Source organism: Eschscholzia californica, unplaced genomic scaffold (genome assembly GCF_041429995.1).
Source record: "Eschscholzia californica isolate CP2 unplaced genomic scaffold, dmEscCali1.0.p SCAF_4, whole genome shotgun sequence".
Taxonomy (NCBI): domain Eukaryota; kingdom Viridiplantae; phylum Streptophyta; class Magnoliopsida; order Ranunculales; family Papaveraceae; genus Eschscholzia; species Eschscholzia californica.
This window is the reverse complement of record NW_028238461.1, coordinates 40,306,156-40,327,242: the sequence shown is the minus strand read 5'-3', so window position 1 is coordinate 40,327,242 and position 21,087 is coordinate 40,306,156. Positions and strand designations below refer to the sequence as shown.

Here is a 21,087-nt window from a genome sequence, read left to right as displayed (position 1 = left end):
TTGGATGACGAAATTATGAATCCGCAGATTCATGAGTCATTGGGATTCATGATTCCACAGATTCATGATTCCAAGTAATATTTTTTTGTTTGTTTGGCAACTATTAAGAATCTATCAATTATTATTATTATTTGAGTATTTTTAAACGCTTCTTCAGAAAAAAAATATTAAGTAAACCTTGTTCTTAAATATCGTTTTATTCAAGAACTTTCTTTTTCTTCGTAAACAATTTTTTTTTAAAACTAGTTTTCCCCGAAAGCCGTTTTTCCTATTAAAAAAAATCCCCAAATTTTTTTCGAAAACCATTTTTTTCAGTAACCGAAATTTCATGAAACCTAGTTTTTCACGAAAATCTTTTTTTCACCGAAACCGATTTTTTCCTGGGAAAAACAATATTTATGAAGCAAAAAAGCTTTTATAAAATTTTAGTTATCGAAAAAAAATGTTTTTGCGGGTAAAAAACGGGTTTGGAGGAAAAACAACTTTTGAAAGGAAAAATCTGTTTTCTGGAAAAAAAAATATTTGGGGAAGAATCGGTTTTCGTGGGAAAAAGCAATTGTCTGAAAAATCGGAGGAAAAATCAATTTTTTGAAGCAAAAAATGGTTTTCGAAATAAAAAAAATTAGTTTTGAAAAAAAAACTATTTTTGAAAAATATAATTTTTGAAAAAACATATAATTTTCGAAAAAAAAATATCTTATTTCGTAGAAGGAAATATTTTTTTGTTGATTTTAAGTTTGAAATTTAGGTTTATCAATCAAAATCCTAGGGGGTAGGGTGAGATTTTAGTCCAATACAAACTTTAAAATTAGGAATTCTTAGGATTCAAAAGTCCTAGAATTCTTGGTTGTCAAATAAACCAAAGATTCATGATTCCTACCAAATCCCACTTTTAATAGGAATCCTACTTATGAGTCCTACAACAAAACACACCATAAGTGTTTTTATATGACTTCCAGGACTCAAAAATGTCTTTAATGGTGAATTATTACATTCATGATGTATCTCCATTCATATACTGATGATCTACGCATGTCATGTAATGATAACCCTTGGAGTCTTATGTCAATAAAAACAAACTCCATTAAGACTTAATTGGCCATATTATCTTTAGAGTTAATTCTTATATGGCCCCCTACTTTGTGACCAGCTTCCTTTATGGCCCCCAAATTTCTGTAAATTCAAATATGGCCCCCTATTTTCATGAAAATGTCATAACTACCCTTCCCATTAATATATTTTCAAAATAAAATTAAAAACAAAAACTTAAATTCCACCTCACTTCCCTCTCCACCACTCATCTCTCTCCACGTCACCTCTCTCTCCAACTCACCTCTCTCTCTCTCTCTCTCCAAGTCATCACTCTCAGGACCACTTTTTTGAACGGCAAACTTGATTTGTTTCAATCCGTTCAATTTGTACCTCTCTACACTCTAACTCAATTTACTTTTCTCCCACTTTAATTGATAGCTAAGTTTTAAATCATCGAACAACCCCCTTTTTTTAACCATTCGGTTTGTTTTAGGATTTTTTGGGTTTACCCCCTGTCAGTAATATGTAATCGAGTTTACCCCTCTGCGACATTATCTATTTAGTTTACCCACTTCCGTTAATTGGCTTCCGTCACTACTCTGTTAGACCCATTTATCATGACCAAGCTGCCCCTTATGAATGAAAATTACGAAAACGGCCCTGCGAGATTCCTCCAAGATTGCGCTGACCCGGTCAAAACCCTTAGACCCGAAAAACTCAACAACCCATCTTTGCTGCACCGACTCTCCATCTCTTCTCCTCCCGTCTTCTTCTTTAATCTTCTCCATCAACTTCTATCTGAAACTCTAATTTGTATAACAAAAAAATCATCTCTTCCACCGTCTTATTTCCTTGAACCCGCAACCACTAAAGCTCAATCGAAGTTCCTGCAAGTAATTGGCAATGGACCTTCCACATCTTAGAGAGAGGTATGTTCAAATCTTTGAACATTCTTGTGTAGAATAAGATGTTCATAAATCCCAAAATCAGAAAACCCTAATTAAATAATCAAACAACCCAAAGCAAAAACTATGAATTAGGAAGTCCAAAATAAAAACCCTAACGACTGATGCTTTATATATCTATTTCTCCTCTAAGTTAATGAATGATGAATAACATTTTATTTATAAGTACCCTGTATTAGAAAGAAGGAACATTGATTTTGTTTTTAGATTGGTAAACCAATTTAATTGTTGATATTTAATAATGATTTTGCTTCTTTTGTAAGGATAGTTACTGTTTTTGTCTTTTATATTGATAACACTAAACAACAATATTTGTTGTCTTTTAGATTGATTTTTTTTTTTTGAGACAAACATAACATCTATTCAATAAGATTAAGGTCCGTTACAGTGATGTTACGATGAGAAGTGTTACAGTTAGGAAAACATTTAGAGATACCTGTATTGTTTTTCCTAGAGTTTACAGCAAGGTGATTAGCTTTACTGTTAAACTTTCTACTGACATGCACAAAAGATATATTTCCAAAAGATAGAGATACTTTCTTGATTGCTTTCAAGACGTACTTGGCGGTCCAGTGGACCGAATGCTTCCTGTGATTCAAAAAGTTACTGATATTCACATTGTCACCTTCCAAGATGACCTTCTGAACTCCATGATTTCTTGCCCAAACAATTCCAAAAAGAGCAGCTTTGCTTTCACCTTCATCTACTGTCCTGCTGGAGGAGATGATTGATTCTCTTGCAAGTTCTGTACCTGTGCAATCATGAACCACTATAGCCAAATAAGTAGCCAGAGAGGATTTAACAAAAGAAACATCGAAATTGATTTTCATAAATCCTGTGGGGGGAGGGCACCATGATGTAATTCCAACAGTATGGAAGAGTTGATAGGTCTTGAGAGATATAGTCTGAGTATATAAGTAGCTAGCTATGATTAGGTTTAGATTGTTTAAGCTGAGTTGTTTTTCCTGGAATATTTTCTCACACCTGTGCTTCCATAAATGCCACAAGGCAGTGGACATAGTTTCAAGAGCTGTGAGAGTGCTCATGCAGTCAGAACCTTCGTTTAGATTGATTAGGAAATTATTATTCATTGACGATATATTTGTGTGTTATTCTATTATTTTACGGTGTCTGCGATATTTTTCTTACGACGATAAAGAATGTTTCATTATTATTTATTATGTCATTGTTTTACCATGCTTGCTTTATAATTTCTATGACGACGGAGAATATTTCTTTCTTATTTGTCCAATTAATAGTCAATGTGGTGATAAAGAAAAAGTTGTTGTCGTTGATTCAAAGGAGATTAAAAGGAGTGATGAAGAAATCGATGAGATACCAAGTATATATAATGAACAAATAAACATTGATGGGTTGCCCGTAGTGGAAGATTATGAGACTGGTTATTCTTCCAGTGATGAAGATATGCCTTCTAATTATGATGATTTTATTGCAAGTTCGGACCATCTTTATCAGGATGAAGAAAGTGGGGAGCAAGTGAATGTGGATACATCAAGATTGACTCTAACATTGGGTCAAGAATGGGATACTGTTAAAGATGCTACATCATACTTGAGGAAATATGCAATTACAAATCACTTTGAAATTCGTTATAAAGTGAACGAGAAGACAAGAATCCGAGGTGTATGTAAAAATGAAGGTTGTCCTTGGTTGTGTTTCGCTAGTGTAACAAGTGATGGCATAACTTTCAAGTTAAAAACATTAGAAGCAGAACACACATGTAGGGTGGATGATGAGACTAGAAACAAGATGGCAGATGCTAGATATGTAGCCATGGTTCTAGAAGAGGAGATCAAAACCCATTATGAAACTATGAAACCAGGTGGAATAATCAAGGCTTTTCACAAAATAACTGGGCTACAAATTAGTTATCATATTGCTTGGGGTGCTAGATCCAAAGTATTGGAGAGTGTTCTCAGTAACTACGAAGAAAGTTATAGGATGGCACCAGAATTATGCAGACAGATCTTAGCAAGTAACCCTGGGTCAATTGCATCCTGTGCGCGAAATGACCTTGACAACTCTTTCACATTTGTGTATCGCCTTTAAGTCTTTCATTAAGGGTTTCTTAGATGGTTGTCGTCCTGTCATTGGGTTAGATGGGTGTTTTCTGAAAGGCAAGTATGGTGGGGTCTGCCTTTCAGTTGTTGCCTTAGATGGTAACAATGGATTATTTCCTTTGGCAATTTAAATATGTCAAGCTGAAAATTACCATAATTGGACAAGATTTTTGGAGATACTTAGTGTGCATATATGTAAGCATCCTGGGTTGATAACATTTATGTCAGATAGGCAAAAGGGGCTCATCCAATCAGTTGCAAATATATTTCCGAGGAATCCTCATAGATTTTGTTTCCGGCATATGTACAAGAATTTTCAGACAGTTCATAAGGGTGAGCTTTTGCGACACTTGTCCTGGGGGGCAGCAAAAGCATACAAAGAGGTGGATCATAAGAAATGGATGGAACAAATTAAAAAAGATGCACCAAAGGCATATGAATGGTTGTCTAAGAATGACGTGAATACATGGGCAAGGGCCTATTTTGACACTTCGTTGAAATGTGAACATATAACTAATTGCCACAGAAAGTTTTAATTCATGGATAATAAAGCTAAGGCCTCAACCAATTGTACATGCTATAGTCGAGTATAACCTAATGATGATGACAATGATGCACAAAAGAAGAAAAATTGCAGAAAAGTGGGATGAAAATGGGTTGGTCCCTAGAGCAATCAAGATGATTAACAAAATGAGAAATCACATTAATAGATTCATAGTTACTGCTTCTGCAGATCATTTGTATAATGTGAAGCAAGTCTCCATAGCTAATAGTTGGGCAGTTAACTTGTCTCTTAAATCATGCAGTTGCCGAGTCTGGGATGTATCTGGTATCCCGTGTGTCCACGCAGTATCTGTGTTGGCACCAATGAGAAAAGACTGGGTGAAGTAAGTCTTACATAATTTAACTCCTTTTAGAATTTATCGTATGTTTACAGTTTTGATTGATTATTCTTCATTTGGTTGTATGTATGTAGTTATTGTAGCATGTACCATAGTGTTGCCCATTACAGGAAAGCATACGCAGGTCATGTTGGGCCAATGCTCCCCATGTCAGATTGGGGCAAGGTAACTTCTTCTTGTTTTATTTTTTATTTATCATAGTATTGCATATGATGGATGAAACTTCTCATATCCTCATAGTGTATGTATGATGAATGCAACTTCATATTTGTGTTACTGTTTATTTATTTTAGTATTGCATATGATGAATGTAAAATTTTCATACCTTCATAGTATTATACATGGTGAATGCAACTATAGCATAAATGTAACTTCTTATTTGTATTACTTTTGTTTTACAGCCTCATTATCAAGTTGAACCGCCGAAATTGAAGAGGCCACCAGGAAGGCCAAAAGTAAATAGAAGAAGAGATAAAGATGAAGAAGTACCAATAATGGGGATTAAGAAGAGATGTCATAAGTGTAATGAAGTTGGTCATAATTCAAGGACATGTAAAGGTCCAAGTAATCCGCCAGCAAGGAAGAAATCAAAAAAGAATCAACCACTCCCTCCAATACCACCTCCAGCTGGACCACTAGAACCACCTCCAACAGGACCACCATCTTAGGATATTTTCTTAGACATTGTTTTTGAACGAGTTAACATTTTACGTAGTTCGTTCACTAGATAAACAAGTCATTTTTTGTGCAGTTTATGGGTTATAGACCGACATGATTTTTGGATAGGTTATACATGATTGGTGGACAGGTTTTGTCTTGGAAGTTAGTTTTGGTTTGGCACAGATCACAATGCTTCGTATATTTTATTTCTTTTAGACAAATTTTGTGGTCTTAAAATGGTTATTAGACTTGCTTTAAAATATTTTCTAGTACTGTTTAGTTTTTCGTGCATTAGATGAGTGAATTTGATATTCTTTAGCATAAGGTGTGGATTAAAGTAGATACTTTGTTATCCAGTTGTTCATAGAAGAAAGAAACAGAAAAAAGAAAGATAAAAATGATTAAGAGAAACAAGAAGAAACAAAAATGTAAAAAAAAGTGAAAAAAAAAAATTAGAAAAATATTATATTTATAAATTTGGAATAAGTATAAGAGGGAAGAACTTTTCGGGTCAACTACTGTTGACCGGGCCAGCGCAATCTTGGAGGAATCTCGTAGGGCCATTTTCGTAATTTCCATTCATAAGGGGTAGTTTGGTCATGATAAATGGGTCTAACAGAATATTAACTCACGGAAGGGGGTAAACGAAATAGATAATGGCGCAGGGGGGTAAACTCAATTATATATTACCGACAGGGGGGTAAACTCAATTATATATTACCGGATCTTGGTTTAAACTCTGCAATCTCCGTGAATAGATCTCGATCTCACCCAGTTCTTTTTGAAATAGCAGAACTCAAACCCTAGTCTCTCAAGTAAAGAAATATGTATGTGACCCTCAACCAAAGTAAGTTTCATTAGACGTTCCGATTTTATATAATAAAGCAGGACGTTTCAACAAACAAAATTGTTTTTCTAGACTATGCGCATATGATCTAATTTTTAATACATCGTATTTTGATAAAGGCAGTTTTTTCTTGAAATATGTGACTATTAGATATTTATACCAAAATATCCAGCTTTAAAGTGGATGTGGTGTTTTAACAACAGCATCCGTTCTAAACCGGGCCCTAATAATATTTCTATCATAGTTGAACAGGATTTAAAGAAAATATCCCATGAGCCATGACATTTATCAAAAGATCGAAGAATCCTTTTTTATCTTTCTCTACCGGATTAATCAAAGGAAAATGATACTATGCCAGGCCAGTATCACGGCCGTATCCCGGGCCGGTGACGGGGCCAGACATAACATACGTTGTTAATCAAAAGGGGCAAACACTGAAAATGGCTAACACTTCATCTAGTTTTATCAAAGAGCCCACATCATGCATATATATATATATTCATCTCACCTCTATCCCCCTTCAATTCAAGTAATAAAACGCTAGAAGTAATGTGAACTTCATTATAACTCTCTCAACTTCTTTATATAGGTGACAATTAAGTCAATAATTGAAAATAACAATAATAATCAAATTAATATGAACTTCAAACAAAATAACCAAATTGCCCTCCCTATGCAATAACTTCTACACCAACCTTTCCTACCACCAATGTCTCACCACATCCTCCACCACCATTACCATTAATGGCTGTACCGTTACCACCGGTAACGGAGGTGGGCGTTACTTTGGTGATGATAGGAGTCAGGTCCCTTTCGTGTACATCAACTTTCAACCCATACTTCATGAACAAAGTTAGAGACATCTTTTGCTCAACACGATGACCGGGTGCCACTGAAAGGCGGTGCCGGAGTAAAACTGCGGCAGCCACTGACTTCATTTGTAGATAAGCTAAATCCTTACCTAAACAAATTCTCGGTCCTGCATTAAACGCAAAAAACTTGTATGCATCTTGCATTTCGTATCGCTTCTCGTCTTTCGATAGCCATCTCTCAGGCCGGAATTCCAAGAAATCTTCACCCCATGTAGATTTCATCCTACCCGACGAATATATCGAGTATGTCACGGCTGACCCAGCCGGAACCATTGTTCCATCCGGCAAAACATCGTCGGAAATTACATACTTTGAGTCTTCTGGTACTGAAGGGTATAGTCTTAGAGTTTCTGATAATGCTGCTTTCAAGTATATCAAACGGTCAACTTCTTCAAACACTAATGGCTCATCTACCCATTTAGAGGTGTTAGTTCCACGTGTCTCAATAAGAACGGTGCAAATCTCTGTTAAGATCTTCTCCTCAACCCTAGGGTTTAATGTGACCAACCAGAAAAACCAACTTAGGGCAACTGCTGACGTGTCACGTCCAGCTAGGATAAAATTGAGTGCTACTTGTTGTAAAAAAGAATCTGAAAATGATTCTTTCTTTCTTATAAACCGGGAGAGCAAGTCATCATGTAAACCCTTTTCTTGAATTAGTTGATTTTGTTCCAACTCATACTTCCTTTTCTTGATTATACTTGATAAGTACTCGTCCACGTGTTCAAGGCTGTGGTTCAAGCTGACTTCCAAGCCGAGCCCAAGCCATTTCTTCAACTTCCATATAATCTCCGGTAAAATAAAACGTTGAAGTGTCGCTTCGGTGGCTCGGTCAAACGACGAAGCAAATCGATTCTCTGGAAGACTCGGAGATAACGTCTCTGGATCATTCCCAAACGCCAAACCACAAATATTATCGAACGTTAATCTAAGCAAAAGATCTTGGAGATCGACAGGTTTTGACTCAATCTGAGCCGTTGTTAAAATCGACCATAACCTTAGCTTAATCGATCGGTTTACCCAACGAGCCATGGCTTGGCGTAGTGTCCTAGTAGTGAACTCTAAAGCAGCTGTTTTTCTTTGAAAAAGCCACGTGTCACCATCTGAGTTGAAGATTCCTTCACCAAGTAGATCGTGAAATACGGCTTGCCACGTAGGACCCTTAGGGTAATTATCGAACCGTGTCTTGAGTATGTGTTCTAGGTTTTTAGGGTCGGACGTGACAGTCACGAGACCTTGTTTGCGAGCTAAGAAAGGAACGGCACAGATGCAAGTTTGGTACGTGCCACCACACGCGCGAAGATTTTCAGCTATCCATTCATGCATACGGTTAGAATTCTCAATTAAGCCAGGTAAACTACCCAATAAAGGCCAGACACGTGGACCCTTTAATGATCTTGATATAAAACAAAACCATATTAAGTATGCAATTATGCCCATAAATATCATTAATACCGTTGAGGTGTCCATACTGATACAAAAAACCCTAATTCCACACTACAAGGAAAAACCACTAATGATGGTATTGATCAAACTAATACAAACCCTAATTCACTCTACCGGGATACCTTTAGAGCAACCCTTGCCGATAAACCACCGATATAAGAGGAACCTTTGCCGGAAAACTACTTATGTAAGAGGAACCCTTACCGCAAAACCACTTATGTAAGAGGAACCCTCGCCGGAAAACCACTTCAAAAGATCAAATGTAGCTGTTGATTAGAATACTAACTAATGGGTACATTTCCAAACTTAAAAATTGATACTTATATTGTATTTTGACGGTAGAAATCGAGTAATTTTGGGGTTCTTATCTGCGAAGAAGAAGAAGAAGAAAAGAGAAGGTTATTATACTTGGAAAAATGCAGGTAGCTAAAAATAAGAATGTGGGTGTTATTGTTGATGGTGTCTCATGATGATGAGATTTGGGGAAGGAATTAGGGTAAGCTAAGAAGAAGAGGAGTAGAAATGAGATTGTGTAGAGTGAGAGAAGATAAAAGGAAAGAGAGATGGCATTTATAGATTTAGACCTTTTCTTTTTAGTAGTAGTAGTACTGAAAATTAAATTAAGGAATTAAGTCAAGCCAGCAAGCTATCCAGACTGTACATGTATTGAAACCCTCTATTAAACCTCTCTCTCTCTCTCTCTCTCTAACTCTCTCTTTTTCTCTCTCTATAATAAACATGAAACCTGCTCTCTAACACCATTAATGAAAAGGTGGCAGTGGTCGTTGGGAAATTTAAGGTAAATTTCTGGGAAATTACCATTACCCCTTTGCTTCATCATGGGAATTGGGGACCTCTCACTTTCTCTCTCTCTCCTCTTTATCTATAGAGAGAGAGAGAGAGAGAGAAAGCAAACCTATATAGTCCATCAAACGCCCACCTAATTTCTGAGGAAAGAAGGAGGACCTCTTTAAATGACCGCGGGATATGCATTGAATGATAAAGAAAGAAGTAAATGAAATTGGTTGAGGAATTATATGGAACAAAGAGACATACAGAGACATATAGAGATAGAGAGGGAGAGAGTGAACAAAAAGCAGATCATCTCACCTGTATAGAGAGAGAGAGAGAAAGTATAGACCGCTCACAGTTGGCTTTTCTCTCTCTGTTAGTAGTGACTTGTTTTCATTTTTTGGTGAAGAAACCAATTACGTTTGAAAAGATAATATTGAAGTTTGCTTGCAATTCATCATTTGCTTTGACATTTTCATTCTTAATTAACTCCAAACTTTATTTTGTAGTCTGGGTCGGTCCGCTCAGTTTGATATGTCTTTTTTTTTAGTACTAATGTCATATCAACAAAGAAATTCCCTCTCAAATCTGCCTGTGGTTTCTTGCTATATCATTTTGAAAAGTATGTAATAGCCTTTTGAAAGTAAATTTGATGACTCTCAGAGTTATTTAAAAACGTCAAATGTGATCCTCATTGTAGTTTATGTGGTTAATCTATCCTTACAATTTATATATATTAGAGCGTAGTGGACGATTCTCATTGTTTACATAACTAGTATCTATGGTAAATAAAATTTTAAACCTTAATAAATCATTCTTGTAAGGATTCATTGTATCACATGTCATGGACACAACAGAGAATAACAAATATTGTAGATGTCTTGGAATATCATTAATTATATGTCATTGAGATGTAAAAGTTGTGGAATAAACCTATAAACATAGAAACAAGTAGCCTATTTTAGCCCAATTGGTAGATAGTATATTAGGGAGTACAAACATCCTAAGTTCAATCCCAAGCATAAGCATTTTTTCTTAGATTTTTTATTTTTTTTAGTTACTTCAGTTCACTTCTACCACCACCACCACCATGATTACTAAAACCGCCACTACCATCACCACCACTATTACTAAACTTCAACATCACAGTTACCATCATTATATTGCATTTTTTTAATGACTTTAGTTGATACTTCTACCTCCCACCACGATTACTAAACGTCCACCATTGTACCTCTACTACCACCACCACAATTACTAAACCTCTACCACCGTACCTCCATTACCGCCACCATTACTAAACCTTAACACCACAACCACCATTAAACCACAACAACACTATCGCCATAAGCATAAAAAAAGAGAGCTGAAATTTTTTTGGGTTCTTTTTTCACATAATCATTTTTTTAATACTTTTTTTCGGTTAACAAAGAAGGTTGAACAAGCTACTGACACAAACCGAGGTCCAAAATCGTTGAACCACTTGATCGGGAGATCGACAAAGGACAGACGAAGGTTGTCCCCGAACCCGAGCTGATTCCGAGTACGTAAATCATATCATTTGATTTAGATTGCAAATTATAAACATAGTTTTTATGTCTAAACCTCACATTATGTGCAAGGAAAATTTCGAAGGTTTCGACATACAACTTTTTTTTTTGTGAAACGAGTGTAGGTCACATTCATAAAACTCTCTTCGGCCCTATCAAATCTCAGGGACAGCCCTAGAGTGAACGGGGAGGGCTTATGTAGTTAATCTATCCGTTTTGAAGTTTCCACTTCTCAGAGCATCTCCAATGCAAGACTCAAACTTTATATCTTAGAGTGCCACATAGGATTTTTTAGAGTTCCCCTTCAAATTCCATCTCCAATGCAACACTTAACTTGGATCTCTAAAATGAGGTGGTGGTAGTTGTTTTAGAGATCCTTAAGAGGACACTCTAAATTTAGAGTGTCCTCTTGAGGATCTCTAAGTGCCACATAAGCAAATCGATTAGTTTTACACCAAAATATAGGTTTTTAGAGTTTCTCTTGAGTGTTGCATTGGAAAAGGCTTTTCAATAGAGTATCTCTAAATAGCCAAATAGGTAAAAGACCATTTAAAGATCCATTTTTCACACTTGGCACATAGGATTCTTAGAGTTTTTCTTCAGTCTTGCATTGGAGATGCCTCAATCTAAATGAGTTAGGTCTCAATCTAAATGAGTTGGAACTTGTGATTCAAACCATGATCTCATAATTTACAAATAATAACTTCCACAGAATACTTAGAACACTGAATACTCTTTTCAAATAAAATAACATAAGTACCCTTCCTTTGTAGTAAGCCCATACACAACCTTACACAATTGACGAACACTGGCGTGGCTGAGAATTTGGAGGCCTGATGGGAAAAAGATGTTTGGGGCCCTTTTTCCAATGATCTCAAAACGTAAAAAAATTTCACATATTAATTATACATGTAGTAATTATCCTAAATGAACTAAGTCAATAAGAAAAGAAAAATTAACTGAGGTGAATCTAAGTTGTGTATTTTTTTTTCCTTCCAAATACTTATATGCAAAAACCATACACATTTGACAACACTCCTTCCATGAAAAGAATAGAACAATGAGTATTTAACTTCGTAAACATACAAACTAAACTAATAGTTTATCCATAATTTAATACCTAGTTGTTTTTTTTTGTGAAGAAAATGGTTGTTGTTAGAAACAGTTTGAGATAATAATAAATTGATAAAATAAACAAAAAATTGACTATTGAGAGGATTGAACCTGAGACCTCGTACTCAATGTTCAAAAAGTTTACCAATTCAGCTATATCACAATCTTGTTTAATTAGATACTGCTAAACTTATATATTTAATTTAGCATTTAGGAGCCCCTATCTCTTTGAGAATATTATCTGGTTTGAGGGGGTGCCACCGCACCGGTCTCACCCCCTGAAACACGCCATTGTTGACGAATGATGTCATAATCAGACACCAATTCCATCCAATGCTCTTAACGATACATCAATCTAATTGAGACATCACTGATAAAATTGGGCAAAGTTTATGACCAAAAAATTAGGTTTATGTTAGTGTGTTGTGTGGCTAGTGTATTAAGCGAGTCGAATCAGACTATGTCAAAAGCCCAAATCTGTGCATTTAAGTATTGGATCACTAGATCTCAGTAAGCCATCTATTAAAGACAGATATATTATCTTAATTTCAGAAGTTAAGTTATTCTACTTTTGAAAATGCTATGTCCATCCTATCGTGAACTGCAAACCGATAGAGTCCAAATACACTCAAGATTTGGAGTAATGTCAACGGGAATGCATATATTTGTTAGGAGTTAGGAATTGAGTCTAGTTTTAGGTTTTACTAGTTGGACTTAATATTTGATAGTTGGTTAGTAATCCCTATTTGTTAGGGTAGTCTATTTTGATTTATTCTCTTAGCACTAGCCACATCCATAAGGGAATGGATTTGTCAGTTGTTAACTTGTTGTTTTCTGTTCTAGTTGTAAGGCTATATAAGCAAAGTCTGTTTCACTGAATAACTGCAGAGAAATCATTCTCATATTTATGATCCTAAACTCACTAAGAACTATCAAAACTAATATTATTTGGTATCAAAGCCTCTCCTATAATCCAACCACAAAAAGCAGCAGCTTTACAAAGAGTTGGAGAAAAAAACGGAAGGAAAAATTTCAACCAATGGGGTTTATGTTCAATTATCAATTCCAAAATTTGATGGGCATTATGATTAATGGAGTATGCTCATGGAGAACTTCTAGCGTTCTAAGGAGTACTGGACCATAGTGGCCGAAGGTGTACCTACAACAGCAGCGGATGTAAATATCAGTGATGATCAACGCAGGGCACATGAAAAGCTAAAGCTTAAAGATCTCAAGGCAAAAAAATTTCTCTTTTAAACTATTGATCGATTTGTTCTTGAACCTATATTGAACAAAGAGACCTCCAAAGGGATATGGGATTCAATGAAACAAAAAGAAGTAATTTCTAGAAAGGTCAAAATAATATTGAAAATGAGTAGAAAAGCACAAAACATTTGAAAATTATTATTCAGGTCAAAAAGTGTGCAAATACTAAAATACCCTTTTTTGTCATTTTGTGTAACTAAATTCTTTTATTTTTCTTTAAATTTTAAATCGATATAACTTTTGTTTGAGATGTCGGATTTTTATAAAAATTATATATTTAGAAATGATTTTTCATTAGCTTTCTAACAAGATCCATTTTCAATACTTTTTTTCAAAAAAAAAAACTCAGAAAAAAATGGCGTTTTTTTCCTGTACGCTTTTCAGCAAACGTGTTTGCAACAAGCTGTTATGCAAACGTGTTTGCAACAATCTGTTGTGCAAACGTGTTTGCAACAATCAGATCTGCAAACATGTGTTTGCATAATGTAAACTGCAAACATGTGTTTGCATAATGTAAAACTGCAAACATGTGTTTGCATAATGTAAACTGCAAACATGTGTTTGCATAATGTATATCTGCAAACATGTGTTTGCATAATGTAAAACTGCAAACAGTGTTTCGAAATATAATTTGCAAGTTTTGTAGAATATAATCTTGAGTTGCATATCTTGCAAACTCGATTTGCAAATCGAAATATAAAACTAAGAGTATGTGTTTACGAAATGGAACTAACCCGTTTATCTATCGATGTATATAGTTTAAGATAGACCTAAAATGTTCCAATTGTGAGTCATAATAGGTTGAAATTATCATGTTGGCTTCATCAGCGTCCCCATTTTTAACTTTTAAAGAACGAGAAAGGAATTGAAAGATATATAAAAAAAACAAATGAAAACTGAGCATTTATTCTATGAACAATAAAACACTAACAGGTCATTCATAAAAGAAAACATTATCTTTCTTTGTCTCTCTCTCTCTCTCTCTCGAAACCTTTAATTAGATGCGTTGTTTTTTTTTCTATTCCACTTGATTGTACAGATGCCTAGCAATAAACCCATTTCAATCCTCCATTACTTTTAGTTGGTTATCCTATATTCTGTATATTTTTTAATGGACTTCAACACAAATTTTTCTGGGTGTTTATGAGTCTTGCTTCTCTCTTCAACTCCATGAGTTCTTTCATAATAGCATATATCAAACCCTAATAATTTTTTTTTGCTTCAAACTGTGTACCAAACCTTGGGATGCAATTTATCTTCTATAACAAATTCATGTACCAAACCTTTCACTTCAGCCAAACTTCTTCCAGGAGGCTTACCTTTCAACTTCTCGCCTTTTAGTCCCTCCCCAACACCAACAACTTCAGTCCATCTGTTCTTGTTCGCGTACATGTTAGACATGAGCACGTTAGCTCCACCCGATACTCACAGGATAACTCCACCTGATACTCACATGAATACTCGATCTTTTCCAGAATATCTTCTCCCAATTTGACATTATCGTGAACTCTACAAGCACTAAGTAGTGATCCTAGTACGCCCAGATTGGACTCCATTGGCATCTTCATCATGAAACTGTAAGTCTCTTCAAGAAGCCCAAGTCTTCCAAAGAGATCAACCATGCATCCAAAATGCTTAACCTGAGGGACAACCCACATTCAATCTCCATCGACTCAAAGATCTGTATTCCTTCATCGATGAGCCCTCCATGTGCACAGGCAGAAGGAATTGCAATAAATGTAACGGAATCCGACATCACTAGCCCATCTTGCTTCATTTTCAGAGAAAATTTTGATCTTTCTCTGCGGCAAAACCATGCATGGCTAAGCTTGAAATTACTGTAGTCCATATGATTTATAGACCATGCCATCATTGCCAATGAGGTGATTTTTCTCCATCTTTTTCTTCTACACCTAACTACTCAAACACATACACACCCAATATAACAACAAAATATAATCTCAAAGAAACACTTCCAGCAATAGGAAAAACAGATATACCTCGAAGTAGGAGAACCATTTGATAAAGTAGCAGATGGGGGGATGCATTCCAGGTAATGGAATTTGAAGTGATTTGAGAGCAAACATTTGTAGACCTGTTACCAAATTATTCATCCTTTTTATGTCTGCCACCTGCAAATTTACAAAACAAATCAAACCAAAGTAAAAAAATATCCATCACTTTTATAACAAATCAATGCATGGAATCCCCTTATTGTCTTTTATCACATAGAGAGAGAAAGAGAAAGAGAAAGAGAGAGAGAGAGAGAGTAATCGAAATCAAATACCTCAACACCGTACTTAATGGCGACACCAGCAAGAGTATCTAGTTTAGAAACCTGATGTTCAATGAAATTAACCGCACTAGAACTCGAATTAGGCGGTGGAGATGATGGCATTAACTGACAAGAGTAATTCTTGAGTGATTTGCTTCCATTGCTGAGAGTTTATTGATCTCTACAAGAAGGAGAATCGGAGAAGAAGATGGATTGGAGAAGAAGAGGGATTGTAGAAGAAGAAAAAAACCCTAAAACTTTTTGAGAGAGAAAGTGATTTTTACTCTGTAAGGGTATTTTAGGAAGCAAAATATTAAAAAATGACCTGATTACTAATTATGCAAATTATTTTAAACTTGATGAGTCATTAGCTGTAATATTTTAATAACTTTTAGTTAATAAAGAAATATACTTGCTTTATTAGCTATTATGAAATCTTTTACTACCTAAATAGTCATTTATCCAAACAAAGATATCAGGGGACACCAAGGGTGAAGCGTGCACAATTAAAAGCGTTGCGAAAAGAATTTGAGATTCTTCACATGAAGGGGGAAGAAACAGTGAATGAATTCTTTGTTAGAACTGTGACCATTGCTAACAAGATGAGAATTTCCAGATAGAAGGATTTCTCTATGTCTTTTGATGCCTCCTTTCGAGAATCTGTGAAGCTTGGAAACAACTCATCGTTAGCAGTCTTAGGGAAAGAAGGGAGCATACGAATACAGGTGGATGTTTTTGTACAAGTCATATCTAACGTATTTTATGTTTCAGACTTGAAAAGTAACTTGTTTAGCATCGTTAGTTGCAAGATAAGGGACTTGCAATCTTATTTCAACAAAATCAGTGCAAGATTTTTCATTCGGAAAGAGGTCTGATTATGAAGACATTAATGTCTGTGAACAAAATGTTTGTTTTATTTGCAAATGTCAACTAAAAGATCAACAATGCCATTATTCACTTGCACAAAATCAAGAGAGATTGTGGCATTGCAGATTTGGTTTCCTAAGCTACAAACGACTAAAGGTTCTTCAACAAAAACAAATGGTGAGTGGTCTGCCAAAAATGAAGGCCTCACCCCATGTATGTGAAGACTGTCTGGTGAGAAAGCAACGTAGAGATCCAATTCCGAGAGAAATTCAATGGAGAGCCTCGAAGATACTTAAAATTATTCATTCTGAAATCTGTGGACCTATCAACCCTATGTCAAATAGTCGGAAAAGGTACATCGTAACCTTTATAGACGATTATAGCAGTAAGAAATGAGTTTGTTTTCTAACTGAAAAATTTGAGGCATTTCTTACATTTCAAAATTTCAAAAACTGTGTTGAGAAGAGACCAGGGAATATATAAAGGTCTTACGAACTGATCGTAGAGGCGAGTTCACTTCACAAGACTTTTCTAGGGTTCTAGGGTTTATATGGTTGGGAATAAAGTAATTTTGGCATATAAGTAACTTTAGAGAGATTATTTGATATAATATATCGATCGATCGACGATTCGACTTACTGAAATTCAGTGTACTGTTATATAACAATGGACCTGTTATAGTATCCGAACGGACTTTCCCAAAACACGATACTTGTACCTTAGGATGTTAGCTTTCCAGAATGGTATGGTACAAGTCGTTTCGCTATCGGAAGAAAGAGTTATGGTTGTTTTACCGAGCAACGTGCAGTTTACCAAACATGAAAACTGCTTACTGTTTTTAGTTGTTATCTAATCATAGATGTTCCAAATGTTGTTTGAGTCTTCTTTAATATTTTAGCTCGTCTTGTGACGATTCCAGAAAGGTATAGTACGAGTAATTGGGAGTTCGGATGAGAAATATACGAGTGTTAGAACACACATCGTACGATCAGTGAAACTTATGCACTGCTTCGTATCTTTTGTGTATTTCGGAGATGTTATAATTAAAATTAGGAGAAACCACCTTAAAGTAAAACATTAGGAATGATATAAGTTGTTTATGTACGCAATGCGTTGTTAAGAATGCTGCTTGTATTTTGCTATTTTCGAGGATGTCTCTCTCGGGTTTTGGCGTAGATATTTAATAACCAAATGCTAAGGATATGAGTACCTTTCAAATGGTGTATGATTGACCCAAAATGGACATGGCTATGAAGTTAAAAGATCGATCGAGATTTGGTTATACTTGAAGTCTTCCAGAGTTAGCGATTTTGCTTTTATGTTTTACGTTTTCGTTGTTTTCCTTTATTTATTATTTTTTTGTACCAAGGTTTCTCGTTTAGAACCTAATATTTATATTGTTTATTTATGGATTGGTAGAGAGGGGAGCCGGAGCTTATCGTTGACGATCATGCTACGGTTTCGGCGGAGTTGAAGTACCACCAGGTAGGGGTTCTGGATCCTTTTTCCAACATGGTTTTATAGATGATGATGAAATGTGTTAGGTTCTACAGTTATATATGCACCATTATAACTAGAGTTTAGGTAGCATGAAACTCCATTTTAATGATGAACTGAAATATGCGGGAATGGTTTTGCTGTGATACGAGAAATGTTTTCGAACTGTTTTTACGATGATTGTGAAATACTTGGGTTTTCTTGTATGTACCTGACTGCGGATTATGTCAACCTACGGGCACGTAGCCATTGAGGGTAAGATGACATGTGGACACGGTTGTGACCAGTGTGAGACCGGTGAGGTGGGCGACACTAGTCATGAGACTTGTGGGAGTAGAGTGCTTCACTTGCTGACCATTGGTGCTCGTGCCTCCAGCTCGAGGCCCATGGCCGTACACCCTAATCGCTCGCGTGGGAGGTGACATTGATTGGGATCCCTCTGCTTTGTGTGCGATATGACTATTGGTTGTTCCACTTTTGTGTTTGATAAGATAATGAATCGAATGAGAATATGGATTTTGATATACGAATGAAACTGGTTTGAATCCAATATAAGAATATGGTTTTGATATACGAATGAAATAGATTTTGAAAGATTGCATTAGATGCACGACAGGGTACCAAAGAGAATGAGGTTCAGGTCCTTCAATGGTAATTGGGGGACGGCTCTCTTATTCGAACTCGGTGATCTAAAACGTATTTAGATACTTAAGGTATATATGTATCATGAGGTAAACTCTTCAATGATTGCGGAGTCCCTTAGTGGGAGAGGGGCTTACCGGCTAGGGGTAAGTCTCTTTCTCGAGGAGACGTTAGTGCATTAGCTAGTGCCTAAATGGGCTGGTACTATCTAACGAGCTCTAGGCTCTCTTAAGGAACTCTCCTCTTAATTGGGAGCACACCATGGGTGGGCAGCTAATCACTGTTATTGCTTGCTAGATTAAGGAAAATGATTTTGTATATAGTATATATAGTAACTGGTTTGATAACTCGTTTTGTCATGATGTTTAGAATTTATTAAATAAACTTTTGAAAACGTGATGGATTTTGGATTGGTTTTCTACCAGAATAACTCATGTCGGTGAGTATTCTGACCCCCAACCAGTTGTCAGTGTGCAGGTGTTTGTAGTAGCCTCGAGGAGGAGTGTGTATTTCAGCCGGTGATCTTGTCTGACGAGGCTAGTGGCGTTGCGTCGTTTTCTTCGGTTGTTTGCTTATTGACTTTTCGTTATTTTAAAGTTATATAGTTATTGCAAAAACCAAACTCTAATATGTATATACTTAACATTTAGAGTTGTTTATAGATTGTATCGATGTTTTTGAGGCTTTTATAGTTTTTTTGTGGTTCAGGTTTCGACCCGAAACTGAGTTGAGTTTGGTTAGCTTCCGCTTTAGTTTATTCTTGTGTATGCGAATGTATGGTTTGCATGACAGGTTTACAGATGCGACCGGTTCAATTTACAGAGGAGACTCTGCCGGATTTTTTGTCTTATCTGTGAATTGCCGGGGCGTGATCGTGTTTATTTTGGAACACAGGGCGTCACACTCAAATATGTCTTTCTTAGAGTGAGTGAAGAATCGAAAGCTTATAGGTTGTACGATCTTATCTCAAAAAGGATTATAGTAACCAGAGATGTTAGCATTTCAAGAAGATGAAGCATGGACCTGGGATGAGATTTATCAAAATGATATTTCTGCCATCTTAGATTGGGGAGAGGTTGATAAAGAAAGTGAAAATGACATCGATGTCCATAACCAGGGAGATGATACATTGAATGAGTCCAGAAACACTACTGAATTCATTGAAGTCAACACTCGTGTGGTACGAGTTAGAAGGGCCCAACTTTGGATTAGAGATTTTGAGAGTGCTGGAGGTCTCTCTGATGAAGAAAATTTCAGAAATCTTGCAATGTTTGTCGATTGTGATCCTTTCACTTTCAAAGTGCAATTAAAGATGAGAAGTGGAGAATGGCTATGGATAAAAAAATCAATGCTATAGAAAGGAATGCTACTTGGGAATTAATGGAGTTGCTAGAAGGAGGACGAGTAGTTGGAGTAAAATGGGTGTTTAAAGCAAAGCTCAATGAAAATGGTGAAGTGGATAAATACAAAGCACGCTTGGTCGCGAAGGTATATTATCAACAACATGAAATAGATTATTCTGAGTTGTTTGCTCCAGTGGCATGTATGGATACTACAAGAACGGTTATTTCACTTGCAACACACAAAAAATGACTAGTGCTCTAACTTGATGTCAAGTCAGCATTCTCTCACTGGACTTAAATGAGGATGTATTTGTGGAACAACCCCCTGGATACAAGGTTGAAGGGGAAGACACAAGGTATATAAGCTGAAAAAGACCTTATATGAACTAAAACAAGCTCCACGAGCTTGGTATAGTCGAATTGAGTCCTACTTTATGAAGGAAGGTTTCAAAAAATGCCCCTATGAGCACACATTTTTCATCAAAAAAAGTGAAGGAGGTAACAATTTAATTGTCTGTCTTTACATTGATGACTTGATCTTTATAGGAAGTGATGAATCAATATTTACAAAGTTTAAACAATCAATGATGGACGAATTCGACATGTCGGATCTTGGGAGGATGAAGTATTTCCTTGCCATTGAAGTGCAGCAAAGGGAGGATGGTGTCTTTCTTGGCCAAAAAAAAATATACGCGAGAACTTGCGAGATTTGGAATAGGGGATTGCAAACCTATACATAATCCTGTTGTTCTTGGTTTTACATTGGTAAAGGATGAATGTGACATTAATGTGGACAACACCACATATAAAGAAATTATTGTGAGTTTGATGTATTTAACCACTACAAGACAAAACATAATGTTTTCGGTGAGTCTCATCAGCAGGTACATGGAAAATCCTACGCAATTACATCTTTAAGCGGCTAAAAGAATTCTAA

At 35.9% G+C, this 21,087-nt stretch overlaps 3 protein-coding genes across 3 annotated transcripts; 1 reads left to right on the top strand and 2 right to left on the bottom strand.

Moving 5' to 3' along the window:
* Positions 1-2,356: 2,356 nt before the first annotated feature.
* Positions 2,357-3,043, bottom strand: LOC147544673 (uncharacterized). The gene has a single exon (XM_086635750.1). It carries the CDS (start codon positions 3,041-3,043, stop codon positions 2,357-2,359), a length of 687 nt encoding a protein of 228 aa, XP_086491876.1.
* Positions 3,044-4,062: 1,019 nt separating this feature from the next.
* LOC147544672 (uncharacterized) lies at positions 4,063-5,648 on the top strand. Its single transcript, XM_086635749.1, has 4 exons — positions 4,063-4,548; positions 4,631-4,965; positions 5,055-5,145; positions 5,382-5,648. Exons 1-4 carry the CDS (start codon positions 4,300-4,302, stop codon positions 5,646-5,648), a joined length of 942 nt encoding a protein of 313 aa, XP_086491875.1. The 5' UTR covers positions 4,063-4,299.
* A 1,380-nt stretch (positions 5,649-7,028) lies between these two features.
* On the bottom strand, positions 7,029-10,016 carry LOC147544671 (cytochrome P450 86A7-like). The gene has a single exon (XM_086634295.1). It carries the CDS (start codon positions 8,827-8,829, stop codon positions 7,159-7,161), a length of 1,671 nt encoding a protein of 556 aa, XP_086490421.1. The 5' UTR covers positions 8,830-10,016; the 3' UTR covers positions 7,029-7,158.
* Between the last annotated feature and the right edge of the window lie 11,071 nt (positions 10,017-21,087).

Bases quoted from the DNA above. Each gene is read 5' to 3' on its own strand.
- LOC147544673 (XM_086635750.1), bottom strand. From the start codon at position 3,043: ATGAGCACTCTCACAGCTCTTGAAACTATGTCCACTGCCTTGTGGCAT.
- LOC147544672 (XM_086635749.1), top strand. From the start codon at position 4,300: ATGTCAGATAGGCAAAAGGGGCTCATCCAATCAGTTGCAAATATATTT. The intron at 4,966-5,054 runs GTAAGTCTTACA...GTATGTATGTAG, and splicing joins ATGAGAAAAGACTGGGTGAA to TTATTGTAGCATGTACCATA. The intron at 5,146-5,381 runs GTAACTTCTTCT...TTTGTTTTACAG, and splicing joins CCATGTCAGATTGGGGCAAG to CCTCATTATCAAGTTGAACC.
- LOC147544671 (XM_086634295.1), bottom strand. From the start codon at position 8,829: ATGGACACCTCAACGGTATTAATGATATTTATGGGCATAATTGCATAC.